This window comes from Pagrus major, chromosome 9 (assembly GCF_040436345.1).
Source record: "Pagrus major chromosome 9, Pma_NU_1.0".
Taxonomy (NCBI): domain Eukaryota; kingdom Metazoa; phylum Chordata; class Actinopteri; order Spariformes; family Sparidae; genus Pagrus; species Pagrus major.
Window position 1 is genome coordinate 16,329,356 of NC_133223.1, and position 21,102 is coordinate 16,350,457.

The following is a 21,102-nucleotide window of genomic DNA, read 5'->3' on the forward strand; positions in this document are numbered from 1 at the left end:
CAGCTTTATTGGCCAAGTATGTGTACACATTCATGAATATGACCTGACTTTACAGTGTTCTCAGTGTGCTTACACAGAAATAGACTGGGAACAAGGACAAGAACTGAACAAATAAGGTAAAGATTAAATAATGGTGAATAGAAGAGCGCAGTACTGTACAGCAGCATGTGCAAAGAAAACAGGTTTATATACAGTATATTACAACACCATGAGAGTCTGTACAAGTCAGCCGCTCTGTGTGTAACAGTACAAGTAGTGCAAATGTAACAATTTAGTCCTATATGAAGGTAACTTCAAAGAGACAATGTAGCTCACTGACAAAATGTTCATAGTTTTTGGTAGCTCAGAGAAATAAGGCTTTGACAACACCGGCCACACTTGTTAATAAGATGTCTTCACTGTTGTCTTTTTCCAAGTGTGGTGTTGTTGACAATAAGAAAAATATCACTACACTTATCCTCAATTTTAAGAAAAACACAATTTGAACCACAAACATTGACTAAATTGGACAGCTCCGTACCGGATGAAATAACAATTTGAACAGTCCGTTCACAAAATAAACATTTCCCCTCTTGCCCCAGTAATATTGAGCCATGCATATAGTGTCAGCTTTATCTGCTGTAGTTACAAGGTGTCCCATTCTGCTGCCACCCCGACAGAAGAGAATTGAATTTTGTTTCGGGTGGTCAAACGTCTGAAAATGACATCTTTCTAGAAACAATGTCCTGGTCTCTCTGGAAGTATTCACAGTATGTTTTGTGGATGATTCGTAAATGATTTATTATGATTTTTATTCATCATCATATGTTACAGGGTCGAGGGGGGGCTGGAGCCGATCCCAGCTGACACTGAGCGAGCGACGGGGTACACAATGGACAGGTTGGCAGTTCATCACAGGGCCTATATAAAGGAACAAACAACCATTCACACCTTTGGGCAATTTAGAGTCACTAATTAACCTCACCTGCACATCTTTGGGTTGCGGGAGGAAGCCACAGTACCCAGAGGGAACGCACGCACACACAGGGGGAACATGCAAGCTCCACATAGAAAGGCCCCACCTGGGAATCGCACCAGGGACCCTTGTGCCACCCTTATTACCTCCGCCAAGGAGGTTATGTTTTTGCCCTATCGGTTAGTTGGTTTGTGAGCAGGATTACACAAAAACTACGGAACGGATTTCCAAGAAACTTGGATAGAGGATTAGTCTCGGCTGAAAACAGACACCATCGAATTTCGATGTGGATCCAGGAATATTTTTCGTACTTATTTTAACATCGCGAGATATGACATTTTGGGCATTTTCGTCAATTTCTGAGGGTTTAGTGGACGGATCTTGATGAAAAAAATCAAGCATATTGGTGGCTGGTACCTATGAGTGAGTTCAATTTGATCCAGATCCAAATAAAAATCCAGATAGCAGATTTTAATATATTTTATTTGATATTAAATAAGGTTTGGTTGAATTAAAGGGGGCTGTTGGGCCTTGGTGGAGGTATGCACTCTAGTGAGTGCCATTCTAGCTATTATTATCTTTGATCACTGCAAAAATGGTTCCTGCTAGTGAGATTTTAAATATACTTCTCCATGGATGCAGAAGTTTCAGAGATGGATTTCTCCAAACCTTGGCACACGTGGGAACTGACCCTTTAAATTTGGTCCTGAGGAGGACATGAATGATGCAGGGATATGGATTATTGTCACAAGAGAGAAAACACATGATATTTCGCTTCACGAAACTGCATTGCACTGTTTATTTAACATAGAAGTATAGTGGTTCTAGAAGGATTAGTATTAAATTAACTGACTTTTATTTGTGTTTGCTTTGACAATCCTAGGGAGGTTATGTTGTTGTTTCACCATCTTATTCCTTTTCCCTGTGACTGATCAACAGAACGTTCTCAAAAGCCCGTTTTGGTGTTCAGAAACCTTGCTGTACGTGTTGTTTTATGTGTGAAATTAACATGTTTACACAGTGTCTCACAGAGAAATGTATTCCACACAGAACTTGCTCTCTCATGCGTCTACTCTGCGGCAAAAAAAGAAAATCTAGCGACTTGTGTTGATGAGCGTTCCCACTCACCACCATCAGTATTCCAGTGTGCTGCTCGAGGTGTGGTGCAACCATCAACGGTCGCAAAAACAGAATGATAAACAACTTAATCTCACCTCTAATCATGCTTGTGCACAGTGGTAAAGTGAGTCACATTAAAGAGATACCAAGATATAGTGCGTGTGCTTGAATGCGCATAGCCACTGTTTAGTCACTTCAACCTCTGTGTGGATTACAACAGGTATGATTTTACAGCACCAGAATAATGTGCTTTCAAGTAAAAATCAATTCGTCATGAAGCAACCGACGCAATCCGGGTGTTTTTCCTGCCTACACAAGCTGCAGAGATTGCGTTTCATTCCGGGGCAGGTGCGGTGGTCTCATTAGAGAAAGTTATCCATGACAAAGTCGTCAGCATCGACAGAAACAAGGCATTGGAAGCCACACATTAGGATGTGGCCTATTTATTATGGATATGAACCACCCTCTCATTCAGAGCTCAGATCATATTAAATGGTATGACTGTGACAATGCAGACACAGTTGTCAATAGCAGTCCTTTCCTGAGGTTTTAACATAGAGTGAATGATAATTAGTTTCCCTTTGTTGTCCTTATCTCTTACCTGCAGAAATGGCCAATTTATGCAGGCTGCACCCCGGCCAGCCAAAGTTGATGCTCCCCAGAGGAGGAAAGCAGCCATGTTTCAGACAATGGAAATGAACTCGGGGACAACTCAAGGTTGATTTAGATCCTGGGCAACATGGACTCAAATGAGCTACCAGGCCACACAGTTCTTACCCCAGTGTTGACTCAGCCTCCTCACAGAATCACTCGCATATAAGGTACCTGCAGCAGCGTAGGAGCAGCGTGTGTCTCTCAGATCTGGTCAAGTGAGAATAAAAATGCAAATGTCATATTGTTGAAACGCTGAGTGAACTAAATGTCAGTCCATCTTTTTCAATATGAGATATGAGATTGATGCGGATAGGAGGCTACTGGAGGCAAGTGTGATAGCTGCAGAAGGCAGGTTATACCAACAGCTGTGATATTTGAGCTGTGAAATAAGCCTTGTTTTTTTTCACAAGCATAAGTAATTCTCTTATGTCCTTTACTGAGATTATCCTGAAAACACCCACGGTCTGTCTGTATTTCATCTCCCCGCTCATAAAGATAACAAAGAGACAGGTGGTATTGTTTTCAAATATTGATAAGAATCTTTAGTCCCTGAATACCCAAAGAGCTCCACTGACACTGAGAACATGCCACTCTGAGTGAGGGAAGAAACCCAGTTCATTTAACCCATCTTTAATTTCACATTTTTCACCCCCTGATGCCCATCTGATCCACTCCTCCTCAGACTGACCACTTGTCAGCTCCCTCCTGCGTCCACAGCCAAACACATTTCATCGATCTATTCATAATCCCCTAGTTCACATCCACATGTATTAGGAGCAACATCCAACCAGCACGTTTCCTCCCCCCCCCCCACACCCCGCACCATCTCTCCCCCTCTCTCCCTCTCTCTGATGCTGCTGCTCGGTGCGCGCACATCAGTAAATGAATCACGTAGCACTAGAACAGCCCTTCTTCATGCGATCTTGCCAGACCTATTGGAGAAAACCCCCCAAAGGCAAGATCTGTCACTGTTCACTCATTTGCTGGAAGACGATCAGAAACTATGTTAAATGCACCAAGAAAGACACTGGAGTCTGTTATAAAGGCGTCGAGAGGATTCCGGTCAGATCTCACTGCGAAGGGAGCAGGTTTCAACAGTTGACGCGGAGAGAACTGAGCGCAGGAGAAGCGATTAATTCTGATTATCTGAAATCTTTCTTTTTCCGCGGTTTTCTTTGTTGTTGTTTTTTTTTTTTTGCTTTTTCGGGGCATCGTTCACGAGGGGCCAGTGCAGACGAGCATTGTCCGAATGAAGGATGATAGAGCACTGGGTCCAATTGGACTGGATTATGGGATTACTGGACTGATTATAGGACAATCATCGGGCAAAAGTCGCAGCCGCGCTATAGATGCTCTTGAATGACGGGAACGCAAAAGGTTGGACGGGATTAACAGCTCCGTATCCTGCTTTTCTTCTACTTTGTGGCATGGGCAGGCTGTGTGTGCCGAGCGAGCAGAGCCCATATGCAACAGTGTGCCGCACAGGAGAAAAAGTAAATGCATCGTGAATGGTAACATCGGACAATGCTGCATTTTGAGACGGGCATGTCAGTATCCGCCGTAGCCTAGGTGTAGATGTCGCATGAGGGCAATGCGCTTTTGTAAGCTCCGGTCTAACCTTCACCACAGAGATCCACACGCTTTAACCTTGGATGCAGTAGGGAATATTAATACTTTATAGTCATCGATTATTCATTAACTCCCCCCGCACACACATACACCACCACCACCACCTGTGAGGAAAAAACAAAGCATTTCTCGCACACTATGTTTAATTTGATGTTTAATTCATGCCTTAGGTGTCGTCGGGCGGTCATCTTTGTTTACAGAAAGAGTTCATCACAGCCGAACGGCATGTGAAAGAGGTTAAAACACAAATCAGAAGGCGATAACGCTTCACGGATCGATTTAATACCTAATTAGTGTGGGATCGGCGTCAACCACATGCCTGCTGTGGGTTTAGTCCTCTAGGTTTGCCGTAATCAACAGGTTGAAAGTCAACGAGGATTTTCTTTTTTTTTTTTTTTTTTCCTGTCTGCCACTACCGCATATCAGGTTGAAGGGATGCGTCTCTCTGTAACCATTTTCTTTCTGCTGTGGGTTAAAGCCCTGACATTGAAAAATCTCAATTATTCCGTCCCGGAGGAGCAAGGACCTGGCACTGTTATAGGTAATATAGCAAAAGATGCCGGATATGGGACCATGGAGAGAGGGAAGAAATCTAACTTCAGGGTGCTGGAGAATTCTGCACCACATCTGGTGGATGTTGACCCGGAGAGTGGACTAATCTTCACCAAACAAAGGATTGACAGGGAAACGTTATGCAGGCGCAACCCAAAGTGCCAGCTCTCCATGGAGGTGTTTGCCAATGACAAGGAGATATGCATGATCAAGATTGACATACAGGACATAAATGACAACTCGCCCAGCTTTCCTTCAGATCATGTTAATATTGATATTTCAGAGAACGCAGCTGCTGGGACACGTTTCCCTCTCACTATTGCACATGACTCAGATTCAGGGGAAAATGGGATAAAGACATACCAGGTCACGAGAGATGATTACAATACATTTTCCCTGGATTTAAAAGTGAGAGGCGATGGGACTATATATCCAGAGCTGGTGGTTCAGAGACCTCTGGATAGGGAGGATCAGAGCCATCACACCCTTCTCCTCACAGCAATAGACGGTGGGGAGTATCCGAGATCAGGCTCCATGCAGATCAACGTCAGGGTGACTGATTCGAATGACAATAGCCCAGTTTTTGAAAAATCCTCTTATGTGATTGAGATTCCGGAGAATTCTCCTCCTGGGAAAGTGCTTATAGATTTAAACGCCACTGACCAAGATGAGGGGAGCAACGGGCAGGTGGTCTATTCCTTCACTGGATATGCATCTGAGAGAATCCAAGATCTGTTCTCCATTGACCCCAATACTGGCGTCATCAAGGTCCAGGGAGAGATTGACTATGAAGAGAATCCAATCATAGAGTTTGACGTGCAGGCTAAGGATCTGGGGCCCAACCCGATACCAGGCCACTGTAAAATAACTGTGAAAGTGCTTGACAAAAATGACAACTCGCCAATCATAAGTTTTGTGTCTGTTCGGCAGGGAGCCATCAGCGAGGCAGCACCTCCAGAGTCTGTCATAGCCCTGGTGAGAGTGACAGATAAAGATTCTGGACGAAACGGTCAACTTCAGTGCAGGGTGTTAGGAAACGTCCCCTTCAGACTGCAGGAAAACAATGATAATTTTTACACGCTGCTCACAGACAGACCTCTGGACAGGGAAATGAAAGATGAATACAATGTAACAATAGTGGCGAGAGACAATGGGATCCCTTCCTTGAACTACACAAAGTCGTTCACTGTGAAAATCTTGGATGAGAACGACAATGCGCCACGCTTTACAAAGACGGTGTATGTGCTACAGGTGCCTGAGAACAACATCCCAGGGGAGTATCTGGGCTCTGTCCTGGCCCACGACCCAGATGTAGGTCGCAATGGAACAGTGTCGTACTCCATTCTGCCGTCACATATCGGAGATGTTTCCGTGTACACCTACGTGTCTGTAAATCCCACCAATGGAGCCATATACGCCTCGCGGTCTTTCAATTATGAGCAAACAAAGTCCTTTGAGTTCAAAGTTCAAGCTAAAGACGGAGGATCCCCTCACATGGAGAGCACTTCTACAGTCAGGGTCAACGTCCTTGACGTCAACGACAATCTCCCGGTTATTATTTTACCCCTTCTGCTGAATGATACAGCAGAAATCCCAGTGCCTAGAAACGTAGGGATCGGATACATCGTGGCCACGGTGAAAGCGGTGGACCACGACCACGGAGAGAGCGGCCATTTGACCTACGAGATCACCGAGGGAAACGACGACCACCTGTTTGAGATGGATCCTGTGGGAGGGGAGGTGAGAACTGCCCATGCTCTTTGGGAAGAGGTTGCCCCAGTGGTTGAGCTGGTGGTGAAGGTAACTGACCATGGCAAGCCCCCCTTATCTGCCGTGGCTAAGCTGATCATTAAGGCGAACACAGAGACGGCAGCAGGAGGGGGTTCCAGCGCGAGCGGGGAGCAGCAGCACTGGGATGTATCCCTGCCCCTCATAGTTACCCTCTGCATTATCTCTGTCATGCTCTTAGCAGTCATGACCGCCATCGCTGTCAAGTCCAAGCATCAAGATAAGGAGACTGGGAATTATAACTGCCGCATGGCTGAGTACTCCAATCCTCCAGTGGGGAAAGGCAAAAAGAAAAGGATCAACAAGAGTGACATCATGCTGGTGCAGAGTGAGATGGAGGAGAGAGATTCTGCGAGCAGGATGAACGTGGTGAGCAGCCCTTCACTCATCACTTCACCAATATGTTTTGACTACCAGAGCCCTCTGCCGCTCACACTGCCCAGGTCAGAGGTCATGTACCTGAAAACCACCCCAAACAGCCTGACAGTCCCCAGGGCGGGCTGCCACTCCAGCTTTGCCGGGCTTAGCACAGACACTCCAGCGAATAGGATGTCAGTGATACAGGTAAGGATGCTGCTGCACCGTATTCTTTATCTGCCCTTTATTCTCGCTTATCTGCACACGCTGCTTTGCCATACAAATCTGACAAAAGAAAAGTAATCGACTGAAAGAGAGAAACTCTGTCACTGGGAGCAGACATCATTATCATTGCTTTTTCTTTCCCTGTTATGACACTGTGAAATATTCTCCACATGATCTGGTAACTTAGTGCTGGGATGTAATAATGTGTCGTAAATGGCATTTCACTAAAGAGAGCTGCATTTGAGGAACCAGAATCATTTCAGAAAGTGCCTCCATTGTGAGTCGTCTCTTGCAAAACGGTACAGGTGGTCTGCATAATCAGAGAGCTCCTCTCAGTTAGACATGCAAACAGTTTGAGTCTTGAACAAGGCTGCTGTGACCCTGCCAGATCCACTGCTATAGAGTGAAAACAAAACCCTGCCTGAAATGTGGGATTGGACAGGTGTTTGAGCAGCTTGTCTGATCACATTACTGAACCAATGTGCAGCAGACAGCTAGATGCACACAGCATAACCTTACAATCGCATTTCTCGCTCCCCACAAATATGGGCCAGATCCACCCATCCGCGTCTAAAGTTGGCACGATAAGGCCATTAATGGGGTCCGGCCTTGTCTTGTAGAGATGGCGGGGTTGCGCACACGAGCCAGCTAGCATGCTAATTTGACAGCATGGGCTTGTCGTGACGTTTAGCACAGCAGAATTATCTGTTGTAAACGATGTAAATATCTAGGACAGTCTCACAGACAGTCTCATTTGGAGATGATAACACAGATGACAAGGCCTGGCACTGTCACCAGCCACTAGGGTATGTGGGTGTGATCAACACAAACACATTATTCTCAAGATAGGGGAAATAGGATGCTGATGACAGTGGCTAATGCTTTACTCCTTTGCCGTGCCAAGGAGTCACATATGGTCACAATGGAGATTTGTTCTTATCATGCCGTCAACACTGGCAGCCACTCTGTGGCTTTTATTGACATCTTTCAGGTGCTAAAATCAAGATATAAGAATCGGAATAAAACAGACTAGTCTGATTCCTTTTCCAGTCCTAATCTCATGTTACAGAGTTGATTGCTGAAAACTGCATTAAACTTTTAACGTGGCCAATGCAAAATATGTTTTTTCTCTCATTTCCAGACGGAAAATTTCCCCTCAGAACCCAATTATGCTGGCAGCAGGCAGCCATTTGTTCAAAGGTAAGAGCTCTATCCAAAAGCTTCCTGATTTAGCCTTTCCATCCTTGTATCAAGCCAGCTGACTATGGCTATCAAATAGAAGTGCTCACGCAGAGGTAATGGCAAGTTATGTGTTTTTTTCCTCCCCCCCTCCTTCTATTCTGCTGCAGCTCAACATTTAAGGATGCAGAACGAGCAAGCCTCCGAGACAGTGGCCATGGTGATAGTGACCAGGCTGATAGTGACCAGGATACTAATAAAGGCTCACACTGCGACACGTCTGCTAGGGAGGCCCTCAAGATGAAAGCAACAGCAGTTAATGGCCAGCCTTTTGAACAGGGTGAGTGGATGCACTCTCTTCCTGACATCTTGAAGATGCCTAACTGACTCTTGTACCAGACATTGTTTATACTTTATGCACCGAGAACATGCATGGTGTTTTTTAAGTGGTGGCCCACAGTGCAGCTAAACAAGTCATGGAAGAGGTAATTCCGCACTGTTATTAGATGCAGGTAGTGTTATTTTGCACCGCTATACATTGCAGACAGCCTGAGCTGTGTTTCAAAGATGACATGGAGGCACCAGAGTGGAAGGTAGATGGTAGTTTGAAAGGATAAAAGAGTCCATTGGCTGAAGGTAGAATGTTCAAACATCTTCTGTCTGATTTTGCCATCAAAAGGAACTCATATGCATGGCAAAGTGTACCTCCACCCGTGTCTCTTTTGATCACGTCATTATTTGAACACAGATTCACTGCATGCATGTCTTGAATAACACGACGGAGACAAGAAAGCATGATAGACACTTGCAATGTGCAATGACAGTTGTTTCTGGTGCAACATGACAGAGTCTTTCCACCTTTCGCTCGGGAAGATTTTCTCAGTTATTATCAGGTTTGAGGTGGTTACACTGTTTCGAGGGGGGGCTTTGCTTTGCGACTCAAAATAGAAATGTTAAATTTTATTTCGCAAATCTGAAGCGATCCTCAGTGCCAGGAGTATAATCGTAGATGATTGTCAATCTGTTGCAACCCAGCTGACCTGATAGGGACTGATATATTTAGCTATAAACTGAAAATATGAAAGCTGCTCTCACTGGTAAGATAAAAGATAATGGGGGACTCGAGTGAAGTGGTGATGTTTCTCATTTCCTTGTGCGAGCCTTGGAAGGGGAATGGCTCTGGTCATCAGGTCCCTATGCAGCACTTTCCACACCATTTACATTGCTATGAACTGTTTGTTTGTGGCGTGCTCAGGAGGCCAGAGATGGAAACACTCTTGCGGCTGCCAGAAGGATGTGTGAATCTCTCTCTCCCTCTTTCTCTATCTGTCTCACTTTTGTGTGTATATGTGTGTGTTTTTGGGTGTGTGTGTGTGAGGAATTATGGCAGACCAAACTTGACTCTGTGGGAGGTGTAAATTCAATCACAATTTTTTTTTTCTTCTGCCGCACATTTCTGAATCTGATTCAGCCCAAGTTCTAAGGCCAATCAAATAGACACATATTGAAAGAGACGTTTTGTACATGACTGAATATTTACATGAGCAGCACTGACAGGAATGGCAGTTAATTTATAGACCTGCATATGTAAGATAAGAGAAATGCAAAGAAGTGTGGTGTTGCTTTTAATATTAATAGGTTTTTTTTCTCTCTTCTTTTTGCTAATGCCTCCCCTGTTTGCCTGTGAGAAATCTAGTTAAAAAGCGAAGCGATTAAATGGTTTTTCTCCTGTCGGGTTGGTCAGTTGAACATTAAATGGTGTCACTGTCTGCTCACTCCTCGATGGAAGATCTGCATTACGCACCGTGGGCTAGACCTGATCATGCAAAAACATCACCCTCAACCATCAACCCACACGCTCCTTCTGTCTCTTGCTCAGGCACATACATACAGGTACATTTATTGAACAACAAAGCCACTGCCGTGCAGATTTCTGACAAGATAGTGTTATTATCCAAAATGGATACACCACAGAATTTTTGTTCTAAATGCACCAACACAAAAGCTTGCGGGTTAAGTAGTATTGCTTTTATGTCTTTACCTTTACCATCCCTCTAGTCTCCCTGGCTGCTTTGATACAGGTAATATATGCACCTGTGCAGCTTCCACTATCATGCACTCTGAATATTTATTCACTCTCACAGACACCAGATGCACAGTGGGTATGTTGCTAGGCTTTCTCTGATTCTATTTATAATGGGCAGGAGCTTTCTTTGTTTTTGAGTACATGTTATTGTTCCATTCACAGTTGCCCATAAGATCACAGCTACTTTGCCACTTTGTCATGATTCTATTATGTAGCTGTGTTAATGCACTGGACTATATAAGACCATTGTGTAACGCCATCATTTTAGAGCTATTATTCAAAAAATTGTTATTCACTGATGGAATGGGAAATGAAAATGGAAAGCAGATGACAGGCACAATAGATGAAAGCACCCTTACTTCCTCATCCTCTTCACTCTGCATTCTTGTTTTTATTAAATGATCAAAAATTATAAAGCTACTAACAGTACTGTGATACCTCATTTTTCTTCCAAATTGTTACATGTAGTTAATAGCTATTTAATAAAAAAACTAAAAAACTATAATTGATCATGAGGGTGTAAGCATTTAATCTTATATAAACATGCAGCTAGATCCCTAAAATTGCTTCTGGTTATATAGCGAGACAAATAGCACAATAACAAAAAAAAAATACCTTCCTGCTCAACCTTCTAAGCACATACATCCCTTTGCATCAGCATCATCTGCGAGCTCCTCTGCAGTGGTGATAGGTACCATGGAAATGAATTCAGCATCCCTCTGCTTCTCCTTGCTTATGCTTATTGTTCTGGCCTTGCGTATCTGTGCCTAAAAAATACTTTTCTCCATGGCGCTGAAAAGAAAGACGGAGGAACACAAATGCACGGGGCACAGAACTGCAATCTAGGGTGTACATGCTTCAAAGCGTAGCACTTATAATATGCAGGATCTTTGCTGCGGTTTTGCCAAATCAAAGCCATCATTTAGTTCTCCCTTTTGATGTAAAATGCATTTTGAACTCAAATGCGTATTTTCTCTTGATCTTAGTCCTGACAAAGACAGCACCAGAATGGTTTGTGCTCTGAATGTAACAGTGTGAGTTCACATAATATGTAACATGACGGGGAAAAAAAAGAAAAATCACAGTATGCGGCCTAGAAATATAATTTGTTTCGGAAAGAGTAAAAGCGGCTTGTTAAAACTTACTAGTTGTGTTTGAATGGGCACAATTACCGTTTGTTGCAAACACAGACTACTTTACTGCAGACTGTAACTGTAATTACCATGCTTCTGTCATTGGTTAGTAAGTGCCAGAAATAACTTTAAAAACAAAACATGATTATGATCATTATTGTGATCCAATTTCATTTGAAACCCTTTAACCAACTTCCTTTGTACCATATATGATACATTCTCACATTATTTCATTTCAATCTTCTTTATTTCCTGTCTGATTGAGATTAAAGTTGCACTATGTTGTTTCGTAAAATAATTTGACCTCAGAAATTTAATATTCACAATATTAAAAAAATAATAATACAAGCCCAGAAAAAGTAATTTGATATGTTTCCATTCAAACAAGCCATCATTGAGGGAAATAAGATCCCCACAGCACTGCTTGTAGGTCGAAAGGTAGCTACTCTCAAAGGTCCTGCGAATATAAACAAAGTAAAACATTCTGAAATTGCATTTTCCCTCGAGGACAGTTTGTGTATTCAGATAATTCAGTCATAAAAATATATCAGTGATCTTCTATCTTTCAGTTCATCCGCAAAACTACAAGATGTACCTTCTTTTAATCTCTTTTTCAAGAGAGACCTGGCCAAGAGGACAGCGTGAAAGCATTGTAAAAACAGTGTAAACACAAATTATACACAATATCCAATCAAGATGCAAGAAAGGAGTATAGTCGATATCCAAGTGTGTAAGCAGATATGATTTTCACAGCCACCCTGATACAATCGCTGGCCACCCCATTGGCTGCCCACTCACCCTGCCCTTGCACCCTTTGCATATGCATGATACAGCAATACAAATCCTTGTATGCATTATATCTAGCTTCTATCTATTTTAATTTAGGTCCTATTAATTTACAGAAAATCAATAATGGTGATAAGAAATGCATAGCCACTCCACCCACACGCTGCATTTGGTTGCCACCCAGTGATTTTCACTAAAAGCTGTAATTGTAAAAGGAAAAACTCCTGTTATCCAGATCCTTGACACCAACATTCAGAGCAGATTTCTGAATGCATTGTTTATTGAACTCATACAAATTTCACCACTTTGCTCTTAACAAGTAAGCATCATTCATATAATATTTCACACATTATTTAACCAGATACTAATAAAGGCTCCAAGGTTGAGAATTTTCTATTGCATTAGCATCTGATGGTTTTCGTGGTCAAAACCCACTGACTTGACTTTACAGAGAAGGAAACCGCGTTTGCCTCCATGTGAACCTCCTTTGTGTAATCCCAAAGAAGGCGGATAGTGTGCACATCCAACCCCAGTTGGGTTCCAGCTGCACAATGAAAACACTGCATACAAAGGAAAAAGAAGAGGCTTTTCCACACAGAGAAAATGTATGTATGTATGTGACGTTTTCAAGCTTTCTCAGGCAAATTGTAAAGACAAACGCAACAGCTCCACCTACAGCATGATACAAAATGAAACCCAATATCCCTAAAACGCAAATAAAAACACCTAACGTCCTAAAAGAAATGTCAAAAGGCCTTTTCCTTTAACATTTTCAACATCGAGAGCCCTGTTTACTGTTTCAAATCTTCGTCCTGCCACAGAATAATTAACACTTCCATTTTGTCCTATGGCAACAACTGTGTGTGTGTGGGGGTGTGTTTGCGGGGGTGTTCATGGACTACTTGATAGTGGTGGCCTGTACTTTGCAAATGAGCTCGCAGTGTGCCACATGGTGCTGGTTTTCACATCTCTCGGGGTTTGCGGTATCTTCTCGTCTGGTTTTGAACTCCCCCCCTGGGTTTGCGTGTCCTCCAGCAAACTGGTCGATGCCGGTGCGCGAGGAAGGTGTTGTCTTTGAACAAGAGGATCCCCCCACCTCTTCTAGGAAGAGCCCCCCATCGTGTGTTGCTTCCCCTTGTTCCAGGCTGATACTCACATCCTCATCAGGGCCAGGTTTGAAAATGAGATCAAGTGGCTCATTCACAGTTAGTCACTTGCTGCTCATTGTCTTTGATATAATATAATGGCATGTGAGCAAGATGGAGAAGCCTTATTAATAGACCAAAGCTATGAGTGCTGATCGGTGTAGTGTCGAGCCAACAGGTTTAATGTTTTGGTTAGAGTTTTTGGTTTCCACGGGAGAAGGAGGAGGAGATGGAATTATGTGAGAGATGGCATGTGAAATGATAATGTGAGACTGGATCTAGATGTGTGAATTTTTATTTTTTTTGCATTTTCCATCATTATATTTCACTGGGAACGTTCGGTTCCTGTGGGAGAGACACCTACATAGAGGAGGAGATTGTGCAGATGTGGTGTGCGTTGTCTTTGTCTGCGTCTTTCTGTGTCTTACCAGCTCATTCATTCATTTCATATAGTTGGAGATTTTTGACAGGAAACACACTGCAACAAAACCTTAAAATGAATAACCAAACTCGGACCGATTCAGCCATCATTACTTTAATTTGTTTGCATGTCTTGCGTAAAGGATGTCAAGACATCAGAGCAATAAAAACACATTTTTTAAAGTCAAGGCATCAAAGCAACACAAAGAGTAAATTTATACTTTTACAATTTAAATTGCTGCCTCACTAGAAATGAAGGAAAACCGTCATTTACTACCAATTTACAAAAACAAGTTTGACATTTGGCTTCATGCTGCCACATGCAAAACACTTCCATGTATCATTGTCAAATTAATTTTGATAGCGGAATGTAATGGCTACAGAAAAAAAAAAAAAAACCTTCTACATCATAACACCCTGGAAATTGGCTCCTTCCTTGTGTCACTCTCTCTGTCTGTGCTTATTTCATGTCTACCGGGGTTAGATGTGATGTGAAATGCGAAAGACGGCACAAATATAGAGCCTTAACCATTGCTCCACTTTTGACTAGTGACACTAATACGCAGTCTCTCGCACATGTTGTACAGTCCTGTGGCATTTGGCTTTGTGTTCGGCGTCAGTTAATGCAGCTCATGCTACCTCAGTCAGAGAGTAATCAGGCGACCACTTCAATCAAGAATATGTTGTCAAGAAGGAAGGTTGCGTGTTTTAGTGACATAAGTAGTCACCCCTCAATTTAAAATTCTTCTTCTATTGGTGTTAATCTAGTGGCACTGAGGTGATACCTACACTGTATGTAAGTGACTTTCACTTTTTAATGTTTCCTCTAGAGCCCAACCGATATATCGCCTCCCACAGATATATCGATATCGGTGTAAATGTCGGCCTGATATGAGCCGATATGAAAACTTTTTTTTTTTTTTTTACAAATTTTAATGCAGAATAAGATGCTTAGGGTAATTTTTGACAATTAAGTTTATTGTTAAACTGTAACATATCCTGCCTTTGTTCTTAGTCACACGCGTTTGATAATCGCATTTGAGGGATCACTGCAAAAAATGTGTGTATGTCGACCGGTACGATCAAATGTTCGCTTCCTAATATCGGTATCGGCATCAGCCCCAAAAATCGAGTATTGGTCGGGTTCTAGTTTCCACACATCCAAAAGCAGTTGTGTTTCTTGCTGCAAGAGTAAACTGTTGCCCACCACTCACAGTGAACAACGTCCTCTTGTTGCAAGGACAAGTCACAATATACGTCCACTAATAAGAGCTGAAATGAAAAATGGGCAGGAAATGCAAATGAGCTGCTGAGAATGCACCAGACTCCCTCATAGTAATTAGAAAAATTACTAAAGGTCAAACTAATGAGTGTTTGTGCTACAAATGGTATTCCCAAAATGCAAGTTCACCTTGATTTTTAATTTTAGATATTCATCTGATTTTCACAGCTCTCTGAATATCCAAAATAAACACCTATACTTTCTATGAATCAATTTTTAAAAAAAAATTGCAAATATTGAGCTCGCCACTGCTGTGATGTTGTGATGTTTGAGTACAAGGCTCTTCCCCAGACTCCTGATAAATACATATTGTGTTCTTCATCTTCTTAACATATAGTGTTACTTGTTTTCCATATAATATAAACAGACAGAGGCACCTTAAGAATATATGACGACTATGTAGCCTGAGTCCTTTTTGGAGTACAAACTATTGGAGGTAGATGAATTGTACTTGGATTTTCGTTATGTAGCTTTTGTATACAGTATTCATTACTGTCCAGTGAAAAACACTTATCTCCAGAATGTCAACCTGTTTTCAGCTTTGTGGCGATGCATTCTCCAGACGATCCAGTGGCTTTGTAAATGGTTTGTTTGGCTAAAGTAAAAGGAGAATTGTCTCAACTCATAAAGGAGCACTCCCTCTCTCAGTTTTATCGAAAAATTCAAAAACACCAAATTTGAAGATAAGTGTTTTTCACTGGACAGACATCTTATACTCTTATTTGAGTGATGACAGTGTGCAACAGATGAGGCGTGTTATGTGTGTTTATAGGTATAGAGATGGTGACTGTATTTATCACAAGTCCTTGCACTCGAAACGGCAATAAAAATCCTTTTAACTGGAGCCACATGGTGTGCAGATCTATCCATTTCAGCCCTGCAAGATTTTTTTTTTGTTTCATCCTATTAGTTGCTGGGCTGTTTGTGTCTTTTTTTTTTTTTTAATCTTCATCGTTATAGACAGTGTTATAACCAACAATAGTCTACCAACTACAGAATTTCTCACCACTCATGCTCATGCAAATTGCTCATGCAAATTTCCACAGTTGTTTTTCTGTTAATTCCACTCAAAGTGCTGCTGCTGGAAATGTAAATGAGAAACACATCACTTCCTCTGCACCAGATGATATTTTCCAGGAAACACCTACACACGTTGTTGAGAATAGCAGAGGGAAAAGGTTTCATGAATAGGTTGACTCATTTGCTACTTTGACCGGCAAAAAAAGAGGATTATTAACTTTTTTTCCCTTTGCATGATGCCGTTATTTTAAGGTTGCATTGTGGGTGATGTCTAGAAAAGAAAAGCTTGTACTTAAGTCAATCAAAACAACTTTAGCTGTCTCACAGCTGTTGGAACAGGCGACTGTTTTTTTATTCTGAAAAATCCCAGTGATGCATGAATAACATATCAAGAAAGATCCTATAGTTGGGAGCAGGAATGTAAAAAATAGCACTGGAATTGTGTTTTATTGTTGTTGCTCATCCTTCAAAATGTCATCTACATTTTCTTCTAGGTTGTTTACTCTTACCACAGCAGGGTCCAATAACAAATGTTTAACTGTTTTTGCAGAGCAAGACAAATCAGTCCACTGCACCGATGAATGTCGTGCACTGGGACATTCTGACAGATGCTGGATGCCAAAGTTACGGGTAGGAAGCCAAGCAGACAGCGCCGATAATCGCACCAACCTTTTCATCCCTGTGGGAATGGACGCCATGGTAGAGACAGAGATTTATGGCACCATCAGCTGCAGCAGCAGAAAAACCCTCAGCACGTTTGGAAAAGAACAGCGGGACAGTACAATCCTCGTGGCCAATGGTCAAACCTTACTTAAAATCGCAGCGTGCACTGAGCCCACCGCTGCAGGAGAGTCCATCTGCGTCCAGTAGTCCCACCAAGAGCAGTATGCCCCTGGACTTGTCCAACCAGGAGTCCGCAGAAGAGAGGGAGGGTGGTTCAGACATCAGTGCCTATGGACCTCCAGATGGCCAGTGCTCCCCGCTGCACACTGAATTGGAGGAGCCCTCCTACCTGACCTGCGAGCTCAGGCCTAAGTCCCTGTCAAGCAGCCTCATTCACAGCTCTGTCATCAGCCAGGAGTGTGGGGGGTCGGATTGTGCTCTCGACCCACTGGACTCCGCTAACTGACAGGTCAGATGATCCCGCTCGCTCTCACCTGCCAGGGGCGTGATGATGATATCACAGATTAATGACCAAGAGGCGATTTATTTTGACCCACACAGGTGTCCAGACACGCATTGTATAACCAAAAACCATCCGCTTTGTATGTTTCTTCTTTTTTTTTAGTTTGTGACTTGTTGTGTTTAAGTGAAATATGTGTCCTTGACTGCTGTGAAGGTTTGGGGAGGGAGGGGGGGGGGGGGGGGGGGGGGGGGAGAAAAATCAGTGCTTACCTGACTTCAAGTGTTTTCACAGTGTACTGTACCTGTCAATTTAGATGTCTGTATTTTACACATTTCAAGCTCCAATTTTGTGAGGCTGTTGAACAAATTGCTACTGTTAAGCTATTGAGTCCTGTCTGCTTTTGTACAGTGAAGCTTTCTGTCTCCATTTAGTGTTTAAGGAACATCTCTTTGAATATCACAGGCAACTGAAATACATATCAGTGACGTTAAATACAAAAAGTGAAGTGTCTTATGAACTGTTAATGGTGGTGCAACAGGGGAATGTCCCTTTTCATAAAACCATTTAAGGTTCCTTATAAAAACAGTTTTTTAAGAATGTATTTGTAATTTTATTGTCGTCTCTGCAGTTTATGTGAAAATAAGCTGAGCTTACACGTGAATGTGGGCTACTGTACTTGTTGTGTATTTTATTAAATTTGTATACACTGTGTGCACGGAAGGCAATTATTTTTGACTGGCGAGGAATTCTGAAGCTGTCATGTTTTTGTGTGCGAGAAGTGCATTTATGTCAACAAGGTGCTTAAAACGTGTTAAAGACTAAAAGCTCTCGCGACTCTGCAAACTGTAGCTATATCCTGTATACCAGCATCATGTTATCTGCAGTAGTCTAGGTCCTAGGTAACTTCAAACAAAAAGTCACAATTAACATTTTACACAGCTATTTATATTTAAAAACTCCAATAAAATCAGGCACTGTGTGTTGGTGCACCCAACAGAAGACGAGTTGACTTCTTCTGCTCGATGCTTACATATGCATCATATGTTGGAGCTGGAAAAACCCCCGCTCGTGCCTTTGTACTCTCCAAGTCATCAGAGCAGCTGTCAGTTAATCGCCGCTCGTGATTATAGGTTTATTTATGAGCGTGTCTGACAAATGACGAGACGCAAAGCTAACAAAAATGTTAAAGTTAACATTCGTCTGCGGCTGTCAGTTACAAGCAAAGACTTTTTGAAATTCTTTGATTAGATAAAATGAAATTTTAATGATCCCTGTGGGGGAAAGTGGGTCATTGCGGCAGCAAAGCATTGAACAAATAGTGTGTTAAAGGTTATCAAAAGTAGATACAAAAAAGAGAATTATACAACAAATAATAAAACATACAGCATCTTCGCTGAAGAGAATTCAAGGTTAGGAGGCTTTTGATATCTGGAATTTCATCATCTTTTCACTGCAATACACAAAATGTAATCTGCTCTCCTCCTCATGTACTGACCAAAGCGCATGTGCGAGAAAAGCTGTTTGTATGCATTGTTTACTATTCAATCAAATGTTTGAAGGGTAGTTATAGTGACACAAGGTCAGATCACGGTGGAAGAACCTAAACAGCTCCGGTCCGTCTTCGCTTATTTCTTTCAAACATACTCTGTTTTTTTTTTGTTTTTTTTTGTCTGTTTCTTATTCATTCCACTTGAAGACAGGCATGTAAATGTTGCCATGACCTGTGTAATGCTATTCAGAGAACGTATATCCATTATATCTGCTCGAAATATGGTCCATAAAACAATTAAGTACCGACGTGGATGTATTTACCGAGAATCATTTAACTTGGGAATCCTTGAAATGTAGAAATGTTTTCTGCTTTTCATCTGTAAAACAATCACACAAAAGCCTCCTGTTTTTTTCTCTTCTTCTTACTTAGTTTAGTTTAGTTTCTCCATCTGGAGACACTGACTTTTGTACCCCGGCTCGGTGAGCGGTTTGAGAATGCCTTGTTTTTCATGAGCTCGGGATAACAGAATCCTGTCATCTACTGAGAGCTGACTATAAGTACGACTCAGTTTCTCCTCGGGGAAAACACATTAATTTGGATTTTGATTTGCATTTGTTTTGGTGCTGGTATTGACACAATTCCAGACCTAGATGTCTCATCTCAGCAGGCAGCTCTGATGAGCTCATCTGCATAAGTTGAAATACTCTTTGAGAGGGAGATTGCGTGGGTCACAGCAACTCATCCCATTGAAATACAGACAGAAACATCACATCATTTTATCTGTATCAGTCCCCGGGTTTCAGAACACGGGGGATGAAGACAGGTGAGCAGAATGTCAAGTAGAAAAGGGTTGAACCATTTGCTGCGACACTTACTCCTCCGATTTCTTTAGCACTATATCATTGTTTTACATCACAAGGATGTAAAGCAGGTTAAACTTCCACTTCTGCCGTAATTATGCTAAATTTGCTTTGATCAAACCCTTTTCTTAATTAACACTGTACTACAGTACAGCTGCTTGACAAAGCAGTGCTATGTTGTTGAGGGGAGCTGAATGCAGATTAAGGACTAGCATGCAGTGCTGGATGAATATGACTTGTCTCTCAGAATGATTACAGTCACAGTGAAAGGGAATTACAGACAATGAAACTGATCTGTGTAATACCTCCATTCTTCTACATTTTACATACACAAATGATCTATTCAGATGAAAATGGAATGAGCAGTGTACCATTCAGTTGTGAAAAATTGACATGCTCACCCTGAGTACTTAAGCTTTTAATTCAATAATTCAATAACACAGCCGATTAAGAGCTTGTCTTCCACCTCCACCAAATGCTATGGGAGATGGTTCCACTTGGCTGAGAACTGTTGGTGGGGAAACAACAGTGAAACACAACACATAAACAATATTGCGAGTGTAGTTTTCATTTTAACTGAGAGATGTCATTGAACGCAGCGTGCATGCCTTTAGGGCGACAATATTAAAATGCTGCCTCTCGGTTTATTTGCATATTTGTTTTAAACGTAGGAAAAACAAACTAGCACACAAATAGCTCAAACTGTACCCAATTAGATAATGTAAATGTGACGCCTCTGAGTTTAATGTTACTTTAAGAATCACTTTGTATGATACACACAGTTCCATCATTCAGTGATTCATGAACACATGCATTCATTTTTAATGAAAGAATTTCAAGTGCACTCGAGGCACTCATTGGTGCAAACCTTTGTCACACTGCTTTTTTCACCAAAAGTGTCACAGGGACGCAGAAAGCCTCGATATCACCAGATACAAATGATGGCACTAATAGGGTTTATGAATAGCAGTTTGCTGTAGTTAAAATCTGTGTTTAAAAAATGTTGCGACATTTCGGGAAATGTGCTTTTTCGCTTTTGTGCCAGGAGTAAGATGAGAAGGCAGACACCACTCTCACATGAGAGCACGGTATCAATCTTCTCATCTGACTGTTGGTGAGAAAGCAGATAAACATGAATGCCAAGATGTCAAACTATTCTTTTTAATACATGGGAACTTGGGGGTGAAACCTGTTTCACATTTTTAAGACAAGATTGTACAGAATGTTTTTAGGTTACTTGAGTTAGTAAGGTATACGAATGAAATTCTGAGACAGCCAGGGCCGGACTAAAAGA

General features: G+C 42.0%; 1 protein-coding gene across 1 annotated transcript; it reads left to right on the forward strand.

The window, feature by feature from the left end:
* The first annotated feature begins 4,792 nt into the window (after positions 1-4,792).
* Positions 4,793-17,459, forward strand: LOC141001971 (protocadherin-17-like). The gene is given in 5 exon segments (XM_073473136.1): positions 4,793-7,261; positions 8,421-8,479; positions 8,629-8,798; positions 16,881-17,128; positions 17,130-17,459. Coding segments are annotated over 5 exon segments (3,276 nt in total).
* The last annotated feature ends 3,643 nt before the right edge of the window (positions 17,460-21,102 follow it).